The sequence below is a fragment of the Aulonocara sp. 'chitande type north' Nkhata Bay genome, linkage group LG2, assembly GCF_057382095.1.
Source record: "Aulonocara sp. 'chitande type north' Nkhata Bay isolate Kocher_YH1m ecotype deep benthic linkage group LG2, A_spYH_male_GT1.1, whole genome shotgun sequence".
NCBI lineage: Eukaryota > Metazoa > Chordata > Actinopteri > Cichliformes > Cichlidae > Aulonocara > Aulonocara sp. 'chitande type north' Nkhata Bay.
The window spans coordinates 5,549,041-5,569,024 of NC_141345.1; the positions used below are offsets into that span (position 1 = coordinate 5,549,041).

At 40.0% G+C, this 19,984-nt stretch overlaps 1 protein-coding gene across 1 annotated transcript; it reads right to left on the reverse strand.

The window, feature by feature from the left end:
• Positions 1 to 5,781: 5,781 nt before the first annotated feature.
• On the reverse strand, positions 5,782 to 11,592 carry LOC147337341 (TBC1 domain family member 2A-like). The gene is made up of 6 exons (XM_086264324.1): positions 11,206 to 11,592; positions 7,537 to 7,724; positions 7,329 to 7,449; positions 7,059 to 7,244; positions 6,313 to 6,434; positions 5,782 to 5,983 (listed from the first exon to the last, which is right to left on the reverse strand). Exons 1-6 carry the CDS (start codon positions 11,590 to 11,592, stop codon positions 5,782 to 5,784), a joined length of 1,206 nt encoding a protein of 401 aa, XP_086120450.1.
• Between the last annotated feature and the right edge of the window lie 8,392 nt (positions 11,593 to 19,984).

The following is a 19,984-nucleotide window of genomic DNA, read 5'->3' on the forward strand; positions in this document are numbered from 1 at the left end:
TCTGAGTATTGTTATGACCACAGTGTACCCTCTTCTGATGGCTGAAAGTAAAAGGGGGTCCAGTACCGGTTCCGGTACCAGGCCTACTGACAATTTAACATAATGTAAAATGGTAACATCGTAAACATAATGTTACAATTTAGCATAATGTAAATGGTAACATTGTAAACAGAATGTTACCATTTAACATAATGTAAAATGGTAACATTGTAAACAGAATGTTACCATTTAACACAATGTAAAATGGTAACATTGTAAACAGAATGTTACCATTTAACACAATGTAAAATGGTAACATTGTAAACAGAATGTTACCATTTAACACAATGTAAAATGGTAACATTGTAAACAGAATGTTACCATTTAACACAATGTGAAATGGTAACATTGTAAACAGAATGTTACCATTTAACACAATGTAAAATGGTAACATTGTAAACAGAATGTTACCATTTAACACAATGTAAAATGGTAACATTGTAAACAGAATGTTACCATTTAACATAATGTGAAATGGTAACATTGTAAACAGAATGTTGCCATTTAACATTATGTTAAATATAACTAACGGATTTACTTTACCAAATGGACCATCCCGGCCTTGCCGTATTGGTCTATTTGATTCACCTTTGTTTTTATTGTTTATTTTATTTTCACTTGCTACACATAGGACAGACATGACTGGGGGAAAGAAAGGGGAGAAAGAAAGAGGGAAAGAAAAACAGCAGGGAAGAGGAATGGTGATAAAGGGCAAAAAACAAAAACCAACAAAACAAACAGACAAAAAATATATATATCAGTCACTTCAACTCAAAGAAGTCCAGACGCTTTTCTTTCCAAGCTCCTTTGACTGACTGTTAGGACAACTTATTTATTGCAAGCATGCAGTACAAGAATAACTCGATGTTTCTGACTTTGCATTACGAATTGTTTACCCACTGACAAACATTTCAAATGAAATTAAATTAAAAAACAATTTGTGGTAACCTGATTTTAATTCAAAAAGAATCATTAACAACACTTCTTGTAATGGTGTCAAAATCAGCCCAACTTTTACTTTCAAATGCAAAAAGTAAAAGAAAATGAGCCAACATACTGGACACATATAATTGTCAATATAATTGTTTATAAACAATTATAATGTCATCATTGTTACAGATATGGAAACTTTATTAACAATTTGTCCAAGTAAAAAAATGCCCTGCTAATTGTTGGGGTTTTCTCTCCTCTAGCCCTTTCCTTTAAGCTCTTCTTTACATCCCCCCACCCCCACCTTTTCTTTTTTCTTAATAATATAACAATAAAAACAATTGGCTGCATTTTAAATGTGTCAGATCAATGTCTTTATTCAAGAATACAAGAAATGGTAATAGCTGCATGTGTGTTTGTGTGTGTGCATAATATGCATACTTTACTTGTTGGATCCAAATCCCACAAGGAATCAAATAAAACAAGAAGACAAACAAAAACAAAACAAAAATATATTTCTCTCCCTTCCCAGGTCAGGTTCACAAAAGCATTGCAGCTCTTTATTCCTCTTGTACAGCTCCAGAGTCTGTCAGCCAAAAAGAAACTACTGAGGTTCCAACACCCAGTGTTTCTGTAAACACAGATGAAAATGAACAGTCATCCACATCTAAAAGATTTGTAGATTCGAGGGACCGGTATAATACATCTAGTACATCTTTGTTTAAACCTCAGAACACAAAAAGGGAACAAACCATTGTATACAGATTTAAAAGTGCGCAAAGCAACGAACAGTCACCCTCTGAAACAGCTGAGGTTATCACAACCATTGTTTCTGTAAATACACAGGAACAGTCACCCACCTCAAAAAGATTAGTATATTCAAGGGACCAGTGTATCTACTCTGGTCAAAAGAATCCATGCTTCGTACTGATGTCCACAATTTTTTTTATTCCTCTCACAATCATGGAGCACCGTGAAAACTAGAAACGAGTAAAATAATATCAATAGCACATGTGACATCCATCTCAGCCACTTATTTCTTTTCACAAGGTGCACAAGTGCTTAACAAATAACAGCATAATGTTTTTACCATGTACGCCTTGTAAAACCAGTAGTAGAAAAGTTGTAGGTTCGTGCTCTTGTGGGGGAGACGTATGTTATCCACCACCTCGATAGCTAGCCGAGAGTTCGAGGGTCACTAGAGCCGCCGAGAACGCATGAACTACTTACGGTAGGACGTTTTGCCAAAGTAAGACGTTTTGTCAGAACACCGAGTCCTCAGGAGGATGCAGCCCATGAATTTGGACACGATCTCAGATGCACTTCTGGTGTTGTCATGGCAACCCACACAAACATTTCAGCGTCAGCTACAATGAGGCGGAGCCCTTACTGGGACACTGAGCTCAGGTAGAGTGAAAGACAACATTTTTCTGCATCCAAAACAGCAGCGCTGTTCCTGTGACCTCTAGTAAAGCCTCTACTTGGGAAAAGGGAGTCTTTCATCAAAGCATCCTGCAGAAGTTGAATAAAAATATGCAAATGTTTAAATGATGCAACTTAATGAAGGCTGACAGCAGTTGTACTATTTTACATTGCAGCGAACAGGGGTGACCATTATTTTCAACGTTTTTACAGCATTTTTCACATTGAAAGTGAAATAATATAAATAATGTCTCAATTAAATTGCGGTAATATTTAAAATACAAAAACTACAGCTTTGTTCACAAGCCAATAAAAATGTACTTGGGCCAGTGGTAAATGAAAATAACACTTATTCAGCACCTGGTTGTTGCGGCTGCATCAGGACACCAGATGTTCAGCCTCCATCCTGTAGGCAGACTTATCCCCGTCTGAGAGGAGTCCAATAATGGTGGTGTCATCTGCAAGCTTAATTAATTTGACAGACTGGTGGTTGGAGGTGCGGCAGTTGGTGTACAGGGAGAAGGGCATAGAAGAAAGAACACAGCCCTGAGGGGAGCTCGTGCTGATGGTCCGGGAGTCCAAGACATTCTTCCCCAGCCTCACTGGTTGCTTCCTGTCCGTCAGGAAGTCAGTGATCCACCGGCAGATGGGATCAGGCACATTCATCTGGGAAAGCAATCCTTGAAGAAGGTCTGAAAGGATGGTGTTGAAGGTAGAGCTGAAGTCCACAAACAGGATCCTAGCATAGATTCTGCAGGACAAAGTGTAGGGCCATGTTGATGGCATCGTCTACAGACCTGTTGGCTCTGTATGCAAACTGCAGGGGGTCCAGGAGGGGGGCCGTGAGGGTCTTAAGATAGGAGAGAACCAGGCGCTCAAAAGACTTCCTGACCAGATGTCAGAGCCACAGGTCTGTAGTCTTTTCGTCCAGTGATCTTTGGCTTCTTGAAAGCTATATATGATATAAAAATTATATAAAAACTGTTAATCAGCAAAAGAAATGATATCATAGTTCTTATAAAGAAAGCCTCTATCAATCAAACACCAGCAGTGTAGCAATGTTGTTCACTTACACTGTATATAAAACACTGATTTTGGCTACATCCAGTTTTTACTGTATTATAAACATTTTTTACCATGAAGAGTAAAGTGTTTGGCATTTTTGTCATTGTTATTGAGCTCAGAGATCAGGCCCAGCCCAGTATCTACCTGGTTATGAGCAAGGAGCTGGAGGTGATAACTCAACAATAACCAGGCCATGCATGCATGGATGGATGCATGGATGGATCAGTTTGTAGGCTGTGTGTGGTCAGCAGCAGGCTGCTGGGTGTGGACCAAGAGGGAAAGCCCAGCATGTGAAACCCATCAGCAGAAGGCCAGAACAAAGGTGCACAGACAAACGCAGCCCAGACACTCAGGCAGGACGAGTAAAATAAATGGCAGCAAACACAGTATGATGTGGTAAAATGTGCTTTCTTTCACAAACAGATAGCACAAACAAGAATCACAAGAATCTCCTTTGTGGTTCTTGTTTTTCTTTTGAGTACATTAATAAAAAGTTGAAATAAAGTGGCAATAAAATTCATGCACTGAAGACCACACGAAACCCTAATTCACCCTACTACCTGTTGCCTTCACATTCCATTTGCATCCCTTGTCCACAGAATCAAAAATGACCCTTCTTCACTAAAGATCGAACATAAAGCAATTGCATTTTAAATGGAAGCCCATTTTGCATTAAGAAACACTATCAGCAATCAGAAATTGTGTATATCAGAGTTCTCTGTTTTTACTGTCCTGAAAACTGCATTAATTCAGTGGATGCGGTTAGGTTCAAAACAACGTAATATAAGAGGGCAACCAATTCAATCTAAGAGGGATCCAATTTTTATCCATTCATGTACCAGCTACTGGCTTTTTGCTGTTATGTTCTCATATCGCGTGAGAGTTTATTTGCCAGGTGTCAGAAGTCTAATAATGAATAAAGTTCAGGATATGCTTAAAAACTCACCTCAGCCGTCATCAGAAGGAAGTGCGCTTCACTGACTCATCAACTTGTCTCAGGCTTTCCACAAAGTTTCACAGTTGACCTTAAAGTAAGATGCTGCAAGCTTACCTTGCAGTGTATTACTTTTTAAGGTCTAAAGACCTTAAAGTGCGCTATAGATTGAAGTGATTTGAACTGACAACAGGGCTAATTCAGCACTTCAAGTTAACATCAATAAAAGTTTTTAAATTTATTCTGATTTCCGTTTGTTTTCATTGCCTGTGCTATCTGTTATTTAGTTCAAATTGTGGGTAGATAATGCTGTGCTGTCATGTGACCTGTTCTCTCATGTGTGCCTTTCTCTTGTTTTGTATGTATTTCTCGTTTGTTATTTATTCCTATTTTATTCCTGCAATTGGTATGGAATTCATTTTTTTTTTAAATTGATCAGTGTTTTGAAATTAGATGTGATGAAGATGTGACCTTAATTTACAAAATCAACATCATGTTGGATTCAATGAGACATGAAACTAGTGCATGAAACAGGTCTCAGTAAATGTTCTCATAGACTGCAATACACTGCCCCCTGCTGGTCATTATAAAGTCTGCAGATGTAATTTGACATGAATGTCATATTTGTGAAACAAAATAAAGGACTCTGTAAAATAAATGAAAATCAAATATTTATATACAGAATATTTATGTAAAAATGCTGAAAAAGACATTTGAACAAGATGCACACCCAGTAAAATAAAAAAAAAAAAGAAAAGTCAGTTTTATCATGTGACTATCATGCTGTCATTTCTGCACAATGCACTTTACACCAGATCAAAATAAAACACTGTGAGGTCGTTCTAACCGGAAGCCCAGAGAGCTTCGACAATGCAGCACAATGCCCTGAAGCATCAGCATCAAAATATACTTCAAGTACCAAAAAGTACTCATTGTGCAGAATGCCCTATTTTTGAATAGCTGGACATTTTAATTACTTTATCACCAGCTGTGACTACAGCTGATAATCAACCATGTTTCATAGGGATGTGACTACATTTAGAAATGTCACGCATTTTTAGGTATAAAGCAAAAGATGCAATGAAATAAATAAGCTATCACATATTAATCCAAATGAATTCACTGAAATACATCTGCACATTTCTGCAGCCTGACTTATTACACACGTGAACACAGTACACATTTGTTTACTGCAAGCTTGTTTCAGAGATGTGATGCAGTTAAATCTGTATGCGTCTGTTTCCTTGTAGTGTTAGTAGAGATGGTGAACCTGACACAATCCTGTGTTTGGTGTGAAGGAAACCAGTTAACAGCCGGTTTAGTAAAATTCTCTTGAACTCATGGAAAACTCATCGTCGTCTCGAAGTGAGCAGCTGAAGCGTCCCGTGTGATCAGAGGTCCTCGTCGTCCTCGCTCACCATGACGTCGAGCTCTTTGTCTTTCCGTACGACGCTCTCGGTGATGAACTCCTTGTGCTGCTCCTCCAGCTCACGCAGCTCCGCCTGCAGGCGCTCCAGGTGGAGCACTCGCCGGTTCCTCAGCAGCCGGCTGGGGAATGGGTTCATGTCGTTGAAGGCGATGCTGGTCAGCTTCCTGCATGGACACACGCAGGTGGAAAGGACTCGATCACCAACACAGAGGAACTGGAAACTGATCAGCTTGAGTGTTTCTGTTTTATGCTGCTTGATACTTCAGGTACTGCAGTTTGAGCAGGAAATACTGGACTGACTGGACCACATGTATCCGAGAGCTGCAGATACTTAAAAATCTTTAAATCGTTGTTACTGTGATCAGGGAAATTTAAACTTCTCACAAAATTTCAGTAAAAAGGGTTTGAAGCTCAAAGATTCAACAGCTACATCCGCTACACTTCTGAGAGTGTAACAGCTCGTAGATTAAGGCGGGTGGAGGCGAGTGCGTACCTGGCATTGGAGACGGTCTTTGTGAAGAAGCGTGGGTACTGGTAGATCTCCACGCTGTCGTGAATCTTCAGGATGTCGTCCTCTTTGTATTTGAACAGAGCCAGAGTGTATCTGAAGATCACCTGCAGCACAGACACGCATTTCATAACAGGACACTCACGCCACACAATTAATTGGAAACTTTGAGGAGGTGAGTCATAAAATTACTCTTTCAGTTGTGGTGCAGTTGGGCCCTTTACTCATTACAGCTCTGATCGATTTCCAATAAGCCACTTGGTTCCTCAGTTGCCAGATAATATTAACTTACTTGGTAGTTGAGCTTTAAGTTTAAATTAAACTTTTGGGTTGGATCTACGTGGCTGAAGCTGTTGTCAGCATTTATCCCTGTGTGGTATATATTTCTGTGTCTGAACTGTGATTTTATTTCCTGAGACAAACGATGTAAAAGCTGTGCTGCATTTGTCACATTGCAGAAACAAGCCCAAAGCCATTGTCCCGCTCATCGTCTGGATTTACGCTGCTTGTGGTAGACTGTGAGGTCGTTACTAGAATGATCTGCTTTCCCACTCCTATTTCATGTCACATGACAGTTCCCCATGCTTAGTAAACAATGTCTTATTACTCCTAAAATGTAAATAAAGACATCTAAAGGTGAAAACAAAATCATTTTTGTTTCCATGGACACTACTGTGGTGCATTCAAGTGTTGTCTGCATTTCTGTCATGGTGTGTTCGGGTGTATGGTACCTTGGTACCCTCATACAGGAAGGCGTCCCACAGAGGCATCAGGATGTCGCTGGGCAGACTCTCCACAAAAACCACCAGGAACCAGTTGAAGGTGACCAGAGAGACGTCAATGTTGTGATCCTCAAAGTGAGATGCCAGGCGAGGAAGCTTCTCCGCCATGAAGTCCTTTAGCACGCGCTGGTCCGCCTGAGCACAAAGACTCACAGAGATCAGCCTCACTGATCACTAAAACAGATCACAGCAGGCAAGCAGGTGAGTGTGTCTGCTGACCTGAGAGGCCACCAGATTCTTGGTGTAGTAGTCCTGAGGCATGATGGCTTCCACCACTGCCACCAGACACCAGAAGGCGTCTTCGTCACTTTGGAGGACCAGCAGAGCGAGGGCCGCTAACCTGTGGACATTGATGGAAGGTGAGGTTCTGCCTGGAAGGCGGGTCCACATAAGAACTCAGATATAATATTTATACTTTTGTTCTGACCTGTTGAGTACCTGGCAGTAGCCAATGGCAGGGTTATGCCCGGAGAAGGCCAGAAGGATGCGGCGGAGCTGCTGGAGGGCGGGGCTGGACGGCGAGGAGAAGTGCTGATTGGTCGTCAGGGTTCGGTGAAGGTCCAGCTGGACCTGCCTGGAGGCAGGATTAGGAGCTGTCCGACTCTTCTCACACAGCTGGAAACAGAACAGGATTACTGAGTGCTCGCCAGCATTCCCAACAGGAAGGAGGAGGAGCCAACTGTGCTCAGGTGCGGATAAAGCACTCTGTTGGCAGAGGTATGAAAATGCGCAGTAAAATCTAACGTGCATAGCTAACTTCATCAACGACATTTTGGGAGGAATAATCACACATCAGCCCTCGGCCATTTTTTGATGAACGCATACGCCCCCTAGAGCGCGCTAACTTTATTAACAGCCACACAAATGTAAAGCACACATCAAACATAAATAAACCATTTGACTGTCTCCATAATTGAGAGCATTTTCTCTTCTTATTTCAACACCCCCACTTGCTCTCATATTATGATGCTCTTAAGTAAACAAAAAAAACAACAAACAAAAGGTTTCTTCCTCAGTACTGTATACATGTTCGTATACCATGTTAATGCCCAAACATAAACTTCTCAAACTTGAACAGCTTAACTTTTGTTGCAGGCTTTGTCATTACATCTGCAACCATCTCTTCTGTTGAACAATAATCCAGAGTTATTTTTCCTGCACTCACAGTTGATCTCACAAAGTTGTACTTTATGTCAACATGTTTACATCTCTGTCTCGTCACAGGATTCTTCGCCAACGCAATTGCACCCTGATTATCTTCATGAACTTTTGGCGGTGCATATTTTTGTCCATCAATACCTTGTAACAGTTGCATTAGGTACAAAACTTCTTGTAGGGTCGCAGCTAAAGCCATGTACTCCGCTTCACAGGTAGATAATGCAACAGTAGGTTGTCTTTTGGTTTTCCATGAGATTAAAGGACCATCTACAGACAAGCTTATGCAATAACCAGTTGTACTCCGTCTGTCTGTTACATCAGCTGCCCAATCAGCATCGCTGTATGCCCACAACCTCAGTTCTTTGTTGTCACATTTCCTGTAACACAGTTCTTTCTCGGTTGTCCCTTTCAGATACCTCAGTACTAGAGCAGGGCGATATGGCCAAAAATATTTATCACGATATATATTTGAAAATTTGCGATAACGATATAACTGACGATATAATTGATGCGAGACAAAATACAACTCCACAACATTACTAGCGCAAAAAGAAAACCTTCCATTTATTTTCACTTAAATAAGAAGCTGGTTTTTATGTACATTAAAGCTTTATAAAAATGTAACAGTGCAAATACAAATTCCTTGCTGAAAGTTTAACCAAAAGGCATTTCCAGTAGAAATGGGCTGACATATCCTGAGCATAACCATATATAATATCCACTGAAGTTAAAAAGAGGTGCTTTGCAAAATTAAACTGCAGTATGCAATACGTATTTTTCGGACCATAAGGTGCACGGGATTATAAGGCACATCAAGCGAAACAAAGCAGTCAGATAAATCAAACTTTATTAAACTCATTCTTCTTGCTTCCTCCACTTCTGTACCATTGATTCATTAATGTTGAATTCTCTGGCAGCTGCTCTATTCCCATGTTGTTGCAGTATATTAATGACTAACCTCGTATTGTGGATGGATTATCTCAGTTGTTCTCCTGACTGAAGTTTGGTCTGTTTACAGCACCCTGCCATGCGATTGCATTTGTCTCTAACCATGAGGAACCTTAACGTTAACTTTTATAAGTGGAAAAGTGTTAGTGTTCGTCCTCCAGCTTCCCTGTTTATGTTATGCTAACATAGCTGTGTCGCTAGCGATTACGTAGCACATCATTATATACCAGCTAGCCCAACTTCAGTAACCCTACAAACGTCACTGCTGTTTAGTTTCCTGTCTTCATTTATGTTGGAAGTGATAGCAGAGCTGTACGTTTGATTTTTTTCAGAAATCTCTCCGTCAGAACATGCAATATCATGCTTAGGTAACTAGCGAGCTAACTTCCGCTAGCTTCCCGCTAACTTCTAACTCTGTTAAATGTAATAAATTTTGTTTTAATGGATGCCTGGAAGTTAAACTTCATAGTTACACCTGGTAAAGCAGCAATGCTGATCGTTTTATTAAAGTTGCAGTGTTCGTTTGAACTGAAGTATTAAGGAGTTTAGGACCCAGATTACTCCCAGATTTAAGAGCATCTTAGTCCGACAAATACGACAATAACGACGGCCGCTTGCATGTTCTGCAAAAAAATGTGCTTTGTCGTGTATCTGACGGACAAACACCAAACCAGTTCCACATCACTGAAGTTGCACCATTTTTACAAACCAATTCTGGTTCATCTGTTTCACTCAACAATCGGCCGTGTGCGTATGAAAACAAAGGCACTGCGCATGCGCGTTTTACTCATATTCTATCGCGATATTTCATTTTCCTATTGTTGCCTAACATTATACCGGTATTACCGTGAACGGTATAATATGGCCCAGCCCTACTCAGTACATGTTTTACTGTAGTCCATTTGTCTTCAGTTGGCTCAGTAAAGTACTGTGAAAGTTTACTGACTATAAAACTCAAGTCCGGTCTTGTGCATGTAGCCAAATAGATCAGACTACCAACTGCCTCTCTGTACCTTTTGACATCACTCATCTTTTCTGCATCATCAGCATAGTTCAGTTTTTGCTCACAAGGTGTCTGTCTTTCTTTACAATCCTGCATGTTGAATCTTTCAAGTATTTTTTCCACATATTGTTTTTGTGACATTTTTACACAGTTATCACTCTGGTCAAAATCTATACCAATGAAATGTCTCAGTTTACCCAAATCCTTCATTTTGAATTTTGCTGCAAGCATTTTCTTCACAACAGTTAGTTCACTTTCATCACTAGCAGCAATGATCAGGTCATCTACCCATACAATCAGAATCACCTTCTTATTTTCTGTCATTTTTGTGTAAACACAATGGTCAGCGGGGTTTTGCACAAAGTTGTTCTCACTCAGATATTCATGCAACAACTTGTTCCAATTCCGGCCTGATTGTTTTAGCCCATATAGCGACTTTTTCAACTTGCACACCAGTTTTTCATTTGTGTCGGATTTTACCTCATAACCCTCAGGTTGTTCCATGAATACCTCACAATCTATTGGTGCATGAAGATAGGCAGCTTTAACATCCATCTGGTGTAAAAGCATGTTTTCTTGTGCTGCCTTTTGCATCAACACTCTGATACTAGTCAGGTTAGCAGTAGGGGAAAATGTTTCTTCATAATCCACACCTATCCTCTGACTATATCCTTTAGCAACATAACGTGCCTTGTACTTCTCAGATCCATCAACATTGTTTTTGACTGCGTACACCCATCTACCCCCCACTGTCTTCTTACCCTCAGGCAAAGTGGTTAAGGTAAATGTGTCATTTTCTCTTAGTGATTGCATCTCTTCATCCATTGCACTGACCCATTTCTCTGAGTTAGATGAAGTTATTGCTTCCTTGAATGTTTGGGGAATGTTACACATTGCTCTGTAACAATAATCCATGTTTGTAAGTACTTGATCACAATCCTCCTTATCAGTAACATATTCACTTAAATACCCAGGCCTCTTTCTCACTCTGGAAGGATACCTTGCAGCCTCGCAGTCGAGTTCATTCTCCTGTGACTGGCTGCTCATCTCAGACATGCTTACTGGGATCTGTTCCTGAGTATCTGTGTGTTCTGTACTCACATCAGTCTGTTCTCTGGTCTTGGTGAACCTGTTTGGTGTCTCAAAGTCACCCTCATCATCTGGCACCTTGTCAGTCTGTGTTTGTCTCTCTACTCTTGTTTTAGTCTCAAACTTCACCAGTCTATGCTTCTGTACTTTCCCACTGCCCGGGTAGTAGACCATATAAGCTGGACTGTTCTTGTCATATCCAACAAAAATTCCTTTCTCACACCTTGAGTCTAGTTTTCTCTTGTTCTGCCTGTAGGCATAACACACTGACCCAAATGTCTGCATCCTGGAAAGGTTTGGCCTTCTTCCTGTCAGCATTAAATATGGTGTCTGTTCTGTGCGTCTGTTAAAACATCTATTCCTCACTACAGCTGCTGTTTGCACTGCGTAAGTCCACAACTCTTTAGGTAACTGTTTCTCTATTAACATACACCTGGCCATATCAAAAAGAGTACGCCAATTGCGTTCTGCAGTACCATTTTGGTGTGGTGAGTATGGTGCTGAGGTCTCATGCCTGATTCCATTTTTGCTAAGGAGTGCCTGATACTCATTTCCCATAAACTCTGTTCCATTGTCAGACCTGATACATTTAACTTGCCCATACGGGGCTGTATCAGCCAAAAACTTCTGTGTTGCTTTTGCTGTGTCACTCTTATTTTTCAGAAAATACACAAACACTGCACTGGAATAGTCATCAGTGAATGATAGTGCAAATCTATATCCATCTCTGGACTCTGAGTCTACTGGACCAGCTAGATCTGTGTGTACCAGCTCTAAGGCGGTTTTGGCTCGTGCATCAGGGTCCCTGTTTCTAGTTTGAACAAACTTTCCCTGTGTGCACACTTCACAATGCAAGACAGATTTGTCTGTTTTTCCTTTGATTGCCATACCATCAACAACCCCCTGTAATTTCTGAATGTCATCATAATTACAGTGACCAAGAATTTCATGCCATGTTTGCATGTCATAGCAACCCTTACACTGGTCTTTACCTTCAGTGTTTACTGTTTGTAGGTAGTACAGTCTGTTGTACTCATATATTGGGAACCTTGTACCGTCTTTGTGTCGCAGGGTGTCTTTTCCTTGCTTGAAGATCATAGTTGCTCCATTTGAGGTAGCTGCTTTCACAGAGAAGATGTCTTGTGGATACGATGGGATGTACAGTGCCTGTTTCAAGGTTGTTTTGTGGCACTGCCCCCTGCTGTCCATCAAGCAAAACTCTGCCTCCCCTCTTTGCTCTGCAACTCCAGTGCACTTGGTGCCGTCAGCCAACTCTAGGTAGTGTGACTTGGGCTAGAAACTTTACATGTGCTGAATGCAGGTCAGCTTTGAAAGTTTATGAGACGTTAATAAGTGCGCCTTCTCCTCTCAGGACATTACGTCTGTGACGGCGTTCACCAGATGAGCGGAAGAGACGACGTCACAGACAGCCGGCTCACGTACGATGACGAGTTGGTCTGCCAGACCACGTGTGAGTCTGTGTGTGAGCAGCGGCAGAGAACAGCTTACCTGCTATTCTATAAAAGACAGGTGACGTCTCCCAGCAAACAGTCAGCATGTCTGTGCAAATATTCAGTGTAACTTGTAGAAAAACCCTCACACTCAGTTTATTTGTGTTTTTCTTTTTCTATTTCTTACTTTCTTTGCCGCACTAGAAAGGCAGCAGAGTCGGGACTCAGATCTGCAGCAACACCTTCATTGTTATTGTTATTATTGTTGTTAGTACTGTTGTTGTTATGATTGATATTGTTACTGTTATGATCAGTTTTATTATTATTATTATCATTATTAATTTTTTAATACATTTGTTTATCTTTATTATTATTAGTAGTAGTAATGTTGTTGTTTATGTTGTTATTGTTATTATTATTACTGGTATTTTTGAAACTATTATTATTATTTTGTTGTTATTGTCATTATTAGTAGAAGTAGTATTAGTTATATCATTTTTATATCAGCCTGGAGTGAACAACATGAAAGCATGGATCCATCCTCCCTCACATTCACAATTCAGGCTGCTGGTGTAATCGTGCGGGGGATATTTTCCTGGTACACTTTGGGACCTTTAAATGCTACAGTCTGAGTATTGTTATGACCACAGTGTACCCTCTTCTGATGGCTGAAAGTAAAAGGGGGTCCAGTACCGGTTCCGGTACCAGGCCTACTGACAATTTAACATAATGTAAAATGGTAACATCGTAAACATAATGTTACAATTTAACATAATGTAAATGGTAACATTGTAAACAGAATGTTACCATTTAACACAATGTAAAATGGTAACATTGTAAACAGAATGTTACCATTTAACATAATGTAAAATGGTAACATTGTAAACAGAATGTTACCATTTAACATAATGTTAAATGGTAACATTGTAAACAGAATGTTACCATTTAACACAATGTAAAATGGTAACATTGTAAACAGAATGTTACCATTTAACATAATGTTAAATGGTAACATTGTAAACAGAATGTTACCATTTAACACAATGTTAAATGGTAACATTGTAAACAGAATGTTACCATTTAACACAATGTAAAATGGTAACATTGTAAACAGAATGTTACCATTTAACACAATGTAAAATGGTAACATTGTAAACAGAATGTTGCCATTTAACATTATGTTAAATATAACTAACGGATTTACTTTACCAAATGGACCATCCCGGCCTTGCCGTATTGGTCTATTTGATTCACCTTTGTTTTTATTGTTTATTTTATTTTCACTTGCTACACATAGGACAGACATGACTGGGGGAAAGAAAGGGGAGAAAGAAAGAGGGAAAGAAAAACAGCAGGGAAGAGGAATGGTGATAAAGGGCAAAAAACAAAAACCAACAAAACAAACAGACAAAAAATATATATATCAGTCACTTCAACTCAAAGAAGTCCAGACGCTTTTCTTTCCAAGCTCCTTTGACTGACTGTTAGGACAACTTATTTATTGCAAGCATGCAGTACAAGAATAACTCGATGTTTCTGACTTTGCATTACGAATTGTTTACCCACTGACAAACATTTCAAATGAAATTAAATTAAAAAACAATTTGTGGTAACCTGATTTTAATTCAAAAAGAATCATTAACAACACTTCTTGTAATGGTGTCAAAATCAGCCCAACTTTTATTTTCAAATGCAAAAAGTAAAAGAAAATGAGCCAACATACTGGACACATATAATTGTCAATATAATTGTTTATAAACAATTATACTGTCATCATTGTTACAGATATGGAAACTTTATTAACAATTTGTCCAAGTAAAAAAATGCCCTGCTAATTGTTGGGGTTTTCTCTCCTCTAGCCCTTTCCTTTAAGCTCTTCTTTACATCCCCCCAACCCCACCTTTTCTTTTTTCTTAATAATATAACAATAAAAACAATTGGCTGCATTTTAAATGTGTCAGATCAATGTCTTTATTCAAGAATACAAGAAATGGTAATAGCTGCATGTGTGTTTGTGTGTGTGCATAATATGCATACTTTACTTGTTGGATCCAAATCCCACAAGGAATCAAATAAAACAAGAAGACAAACAAAAACAAAACAAAAATATATTTCTCTCCCTTCCCAGGTCAGGTTCACAAAAGCATTGCAGCTCTTTATTCCTCTTGTACAGCTCCAGAGTCTGTCAGCCAAAAAGAAACTACTGAGGTTCCAACACCCAGTGTTTCTGTAAACACAGATGAAAATGAACAGTCATCCACATCTAAAAGATTTGTAGATTCGAGGGACTGGTATAATACATCTAGTACATCTTTGTTTAAACCTCAGAACACAAAAAGGGAACAAACCATTGTATACAGATTTAAAAGTGCGCAAAGCAACGAACAGTCACCCTCTGAAACAGCTGAGGTTATCACAACCATTGTTTCTGTAAATACACAGGAACAGTCACCCACCTCAAAAAGATTAGTATATTCAAGGGACCAGTGTATCTACTCTGGTCAAAAGAATCCATGCTTCGTACTGATGTCCACAATTCTTTTTTATTCCTCTCACAATCATGGAGCACCGTGAAAACTAGAAACGAGTAAAATAATATCAATAGCACATATGACATCCATCTCAGCCACTTATTTCTTTTCACAAGGTGCACAAGTGCTTAACAAATAACAGCATAATGTTTTTACCGTGTACGCCTTGTAAAACCAGTAGTAGAAAAGTTGTAGGTTCGTGCTCTTGTGGGGGAGACGTATGTTATCCACCACCTCGATAGCTAGCCGAGAGTTCGAGGGTCACTAGAGCCGCCGAGAACGCATGAACTACTTACGGTAGGACGTTTTGCCAAAGTAAGACGTTTTGTCAGAACACCGAGTCCTCAGGAGGATGCAGCCCATGAATTTGGACACGATCTCAGATGCACTTCTGGTGTTGTCATGGCAACCCACACAAACATTTCAGCGTCAGCTACAATGAGGCGGAGCCCTTACTGAAACACTGAGCTCAGGTAGAGTGAAAGACAACATTTTTCCGCATCCAAAACAGCAGCGCTGTTCCTGTGACCTCTAGTAAAGCCTCTACTTGGGAAAAGGGAGTCTTTCATCAAAGCATCCTGCAGAAGTTGAATAAAAATATGCAAATGTTTAAATGATGCAACTTAATGAAGGCTGACAGCAGTTGTACTATTTTACATTGCAGCGAACAGGGGTGACCATTATTTTCAACGTTTTTACAGCATTTTTCACATTGAAAGTGAAATAATATAAATAATGTCTCAATTAAATTGCGTTAATATTTAAAAATACAAAAACTACAGCTTTGTTCACAAGCCAATAAAAATGTACTTGGGCCAGTGGTAAATGAAAATAACACTTATTCAGCACCTGGTTGTTGCGGCTGCATCAGGACGCCAGATGTTCAGCCTCCATCCTGTAGGCAGACTTATCCCCGTCTGAGAGGAGTCCAATAATGGTGGTGTCATCTGCAAGCTTAATTAATTTGACAGACTGGTGGTTGGAGGTGCGGCAGTTGGTGTACAGGGAGAAGGGCATAGAAGAAAGAACACAGCCCTGAGGGGAGCTCGTGCTGATGGTCCGGGAGTCCAAGACATTCTTCCCCAGCCTCACTGGTTGCTTCCTGTCCGTCAGGAAGTCAGTGATCCACCGGCAGATGGGATCAGGCACATTCATCTGGGAAAGCAATCCTTGAAGAAGGTCTGAAAGGATGGTGTTGAAGGTAGAGCTGAAGTCCACAAACAGGATCCTAGCATAGATTCTGCAGGACAAAGTGTAGGGCCATGTTGATGGCATCGTCTACAGACCTGTTGGCTCTGTATGCAAACTGCAGGGGGTCCAGGAGGGGGGCCGTGAGGGTCTTAAGATAGGAGAGAACCAGGCGCTCAAAAGACTTCCTGACCAGATGTCAGAGCCACAGGTCTGTAGTCTTTTCGTCCAGTGATCTTTGGCTTCTTGAAAGCTATATATGATATAAAAATTATATAAAAACTGTTAATCAGCAAAAGAAATGATATCATAGTTCTTATAAAGAAAGCCTCTATCAATCAAACACCAGCAGTGTAGCAATGTTGTTCACTTACACTGTATATAAAACACTGATTTTGGCTACATCCAGTTTTTACTGTATTATAAACATTTTTTACCATGAAGAGTAAAGTGTTTGGCATTTTTGTCATTGTTATTGAGCTCAGAGATCAGGCCCAGCCCAGTATCTACCTGGTTATGAGCAAGGAGCTGGAGGTGATAACTCAACAATAACCAGGCCATGCATGCATGGATGGATGCATGGATGGATCAGTTTGTAGGCTGTGTGTGGTCAGCAGCAGGCTGCTGGGTGTGGACCAAGAGGGAAAGCCCAGCATGTGAAACCCATCAGCAGAAGGCCAGAACAAAGGTGCACAGACAAACGCAGCCCAGACACTCAGGCAGGACGAGTAAAATAAATGGCAGCAAACACAGTATGATGTGGTAAAATGTGCTTTCTTTCACAAACAGATAGCACAAACAAGAATCACAAGAATCTCCTTTGTGGTTCTTGTTTTTCTTTTGAGTACATTAATAAAAAGTTGAAATAAAGTGGCAATAAAATTCATGCACTGAAGACCACACGAAACCCTAATTCACCCTACTACCTGTTGCCTTCACATTCCATTTGCATCCCTTGTCCACAGAATCAAAAATGACCCTTCTTCACTAAAGATCGAACATAAAGCAATTGCATTTTAAATGGAAGCCCATTTTGCATTAAGAAACACTATCAGCAATCAGAAATTGTGTATATCAGAGTTCTCTGTTTTTACTGTCCTGAAAACTGCATTAATTCAGTGGATGCGGTTAGGTGCAAAACAACGTAATATAAGAGGGCAACCAATTCAATCTAAGAGGGATCCAATTTTTATCCATTCATGTACCAGCTACTGGCTTTTTGCTGTTATGTTCTCATATCGCGTGAGAGTTTATTTGCCAGGTGTCAGAAGTCTAATAATGAATAAAGTTCAGGATATGCTTAAAAACTCACCTCAGTATAGCCGTCATCAGAAGGAAGTGCGCTTCACTGACTCATCAACTTGTCTCAGGCTTTCCACAAAGTTTCACAGTTGACCTTAAAGTAAGATGCTGCAAGCTTACCTTGCAGTGTATTCCTTTTCAAGGTCTAAAGACCTTAAAGTGCGCTATAGATTGAAGTGATTTGAACTGACAACAGGGCTAATTCAGCACTTCAAGTTAACATCAATAAAAGTTTTTAAATTTTACTCTGATTTCCGTTTGTTTTCATTGCCTGTGCTATCTGTTATTTAGTTCAAATTGTGGGTAGATAATGCTGTGCTGTCATGTGACCTGTTCTCTCATGTGTGCCTTTCTCTTGTTTTGTATGTATTTCTCATTTGTTATTTATTCCTATTTTATTCCTGCAATTGGTATGGAATTCATTTTTTTTTAAAATTGATCAGTGTTTTGAAATTAGATGTGATGAACATGTGACCTTAATTTACAAAATCAACATCATGTTGGATTCAATGAGACATGAAACTAGTGCATGAAACAGGTCTCGGTAAATGTTCTCATAGACTGCAATACACTGCCCCCTGCTGGTCATTATAAAGTCTGCAGATGTCATTTGACATGAATGTCATATTTGTGAAACAAAATAAAGGACTCTGTAAAATAAATGAAAATCAAATATTTATATACAGAATATTTATGTACAAATGCTGAAAAAGACATTTGAACAAGATGCACACCCAGTAAAATTTAAAAAAAAAAAAGAAAAGTCAGTTTTATCATGTGACTATCATGCTGTCATTTCTGCACAATGCACTTTACACCAGATCAAAATAAAACACTGTGAGGTCGTTCTAACCGGAAGCCCAGAGAGCTTCGACAATGCAGCACAATGCCCTGAAGCATCAGCATCAAAATATACTTCAAGTACCAAAAAGTACTCATTGTGCAGAATGCCCTATTTTTGAATAGCTGGACATTTTAATTACTTTATCACCAGCTGTTACTACAGCTGATAATCAACCATGTTTCATAGGGATGTGACTACATTTAGAAATGTCACGCATTTTTAGGTATAAAGCAAAAGATGCAATGAAATAAATAAGCTATCACATATTAATCCAAATGAATTCACTGAAATACATCTGCACATTTCTGCAGCCTGACTTATTACACACGTGAACACAGTACACATTTGTTTACTGCAAGCTTGTTTCAGAGATGTGATGCAGTTAAATCTGTATGCGTCTGTTTCCTTGTAGTGTTAGTAGAGATGGTGAACCTGACACAATCCTGTGTTTGGTGTGAAGGAAACCAGTTAACAGCCGGTTTAGTAAAATTCTCTTGAACTCATGGAAAACTCATCGTCGTCTCGAAGTGAGCAGCTGAAGCGTCCCGTGTGATCAGAGGTCCTCGTCGTCCTCGCTCACCATGACGTCGAGCTCTTTGTCTTTCCGTACGACGCTCTCGGTGATGAACTCCTTGTGCTGCTCCTCCAGCTCACGCAGCTCCGCCTGCAGGCGCTCCAGGTGGAGCACTCGCCGGTTCCTCAGCAGCCGGCTGGGGAATGGGTTCATGTCGTTGAAGGCGATGCTGGTCAGCTTCCTGCATGGACACACGCAGGTGGAAAGGACTCGATCACCAACACAGAGGAACTGGAAACTGATCAGCTTGAGTGTTTCTGTTTTATGCTGCTTGATACTTCAGGTACTGCAGTTTGAGCAGGAAATACTGGACTGACTGGACCACATGTATCCGAGAGCTGCAGATACTTAAAAATCTTTAAATCGTTGTTACTGTGATCAGGGAAATTTAAACTTCTCACAAAATTTCAGTAAAAAGGGTTTGAAGCTCAAAGATTCAACAGCTACATCCGCTACACTTCTGAGAGTGTAACAGCTCGTAGATTAAGGCGGGTGGAGGCGAGTGCGTACCTGGCATTGGAGACGGTCTTTGTGAAGAAGCGTAGGTACTGGTAGATCTCCACGCTGTCGTGAATCTTCAGGATGTCGTCCTCTTTGTATTTGAACAGAGCCAGAGTGTATCTGAAGATCACCTGCAGCACAGACACGCATTTCATAACAGGACACTCACGCCACACAATTAATTGGAAACTTTGAGGAGGTGAGTCATAAAATTACTCTTTCAGTTGTGGTGCAGTTGGGCCCTTTACTCATTACAGCTCTGATCGATTTCCAATAAGCCACTTGG

Coding starts and splice junctions, on each gene's coding strand:
- LOC147337341 (XM_086264324.1), bottom strand. CDS start 11,592: ATGCAGACATTTGGGTCAGTGTGTTATGCCTACAGGCAGAACAAGAGA. Junction 6,435..7,058: donor TCCTGTATGAGGGTACCAAG/GTACCATACACC, acceptor TCTGTGCTGCAG/GTGATCTTCAGATACACTCT. Junction 5,984..6,312: donor AAGACCGTCTCCAATGCCAG/GTACGCACTCGC, acceptor GTGTCCATGCAG/GAAGCTGACCAGCATCGCCT.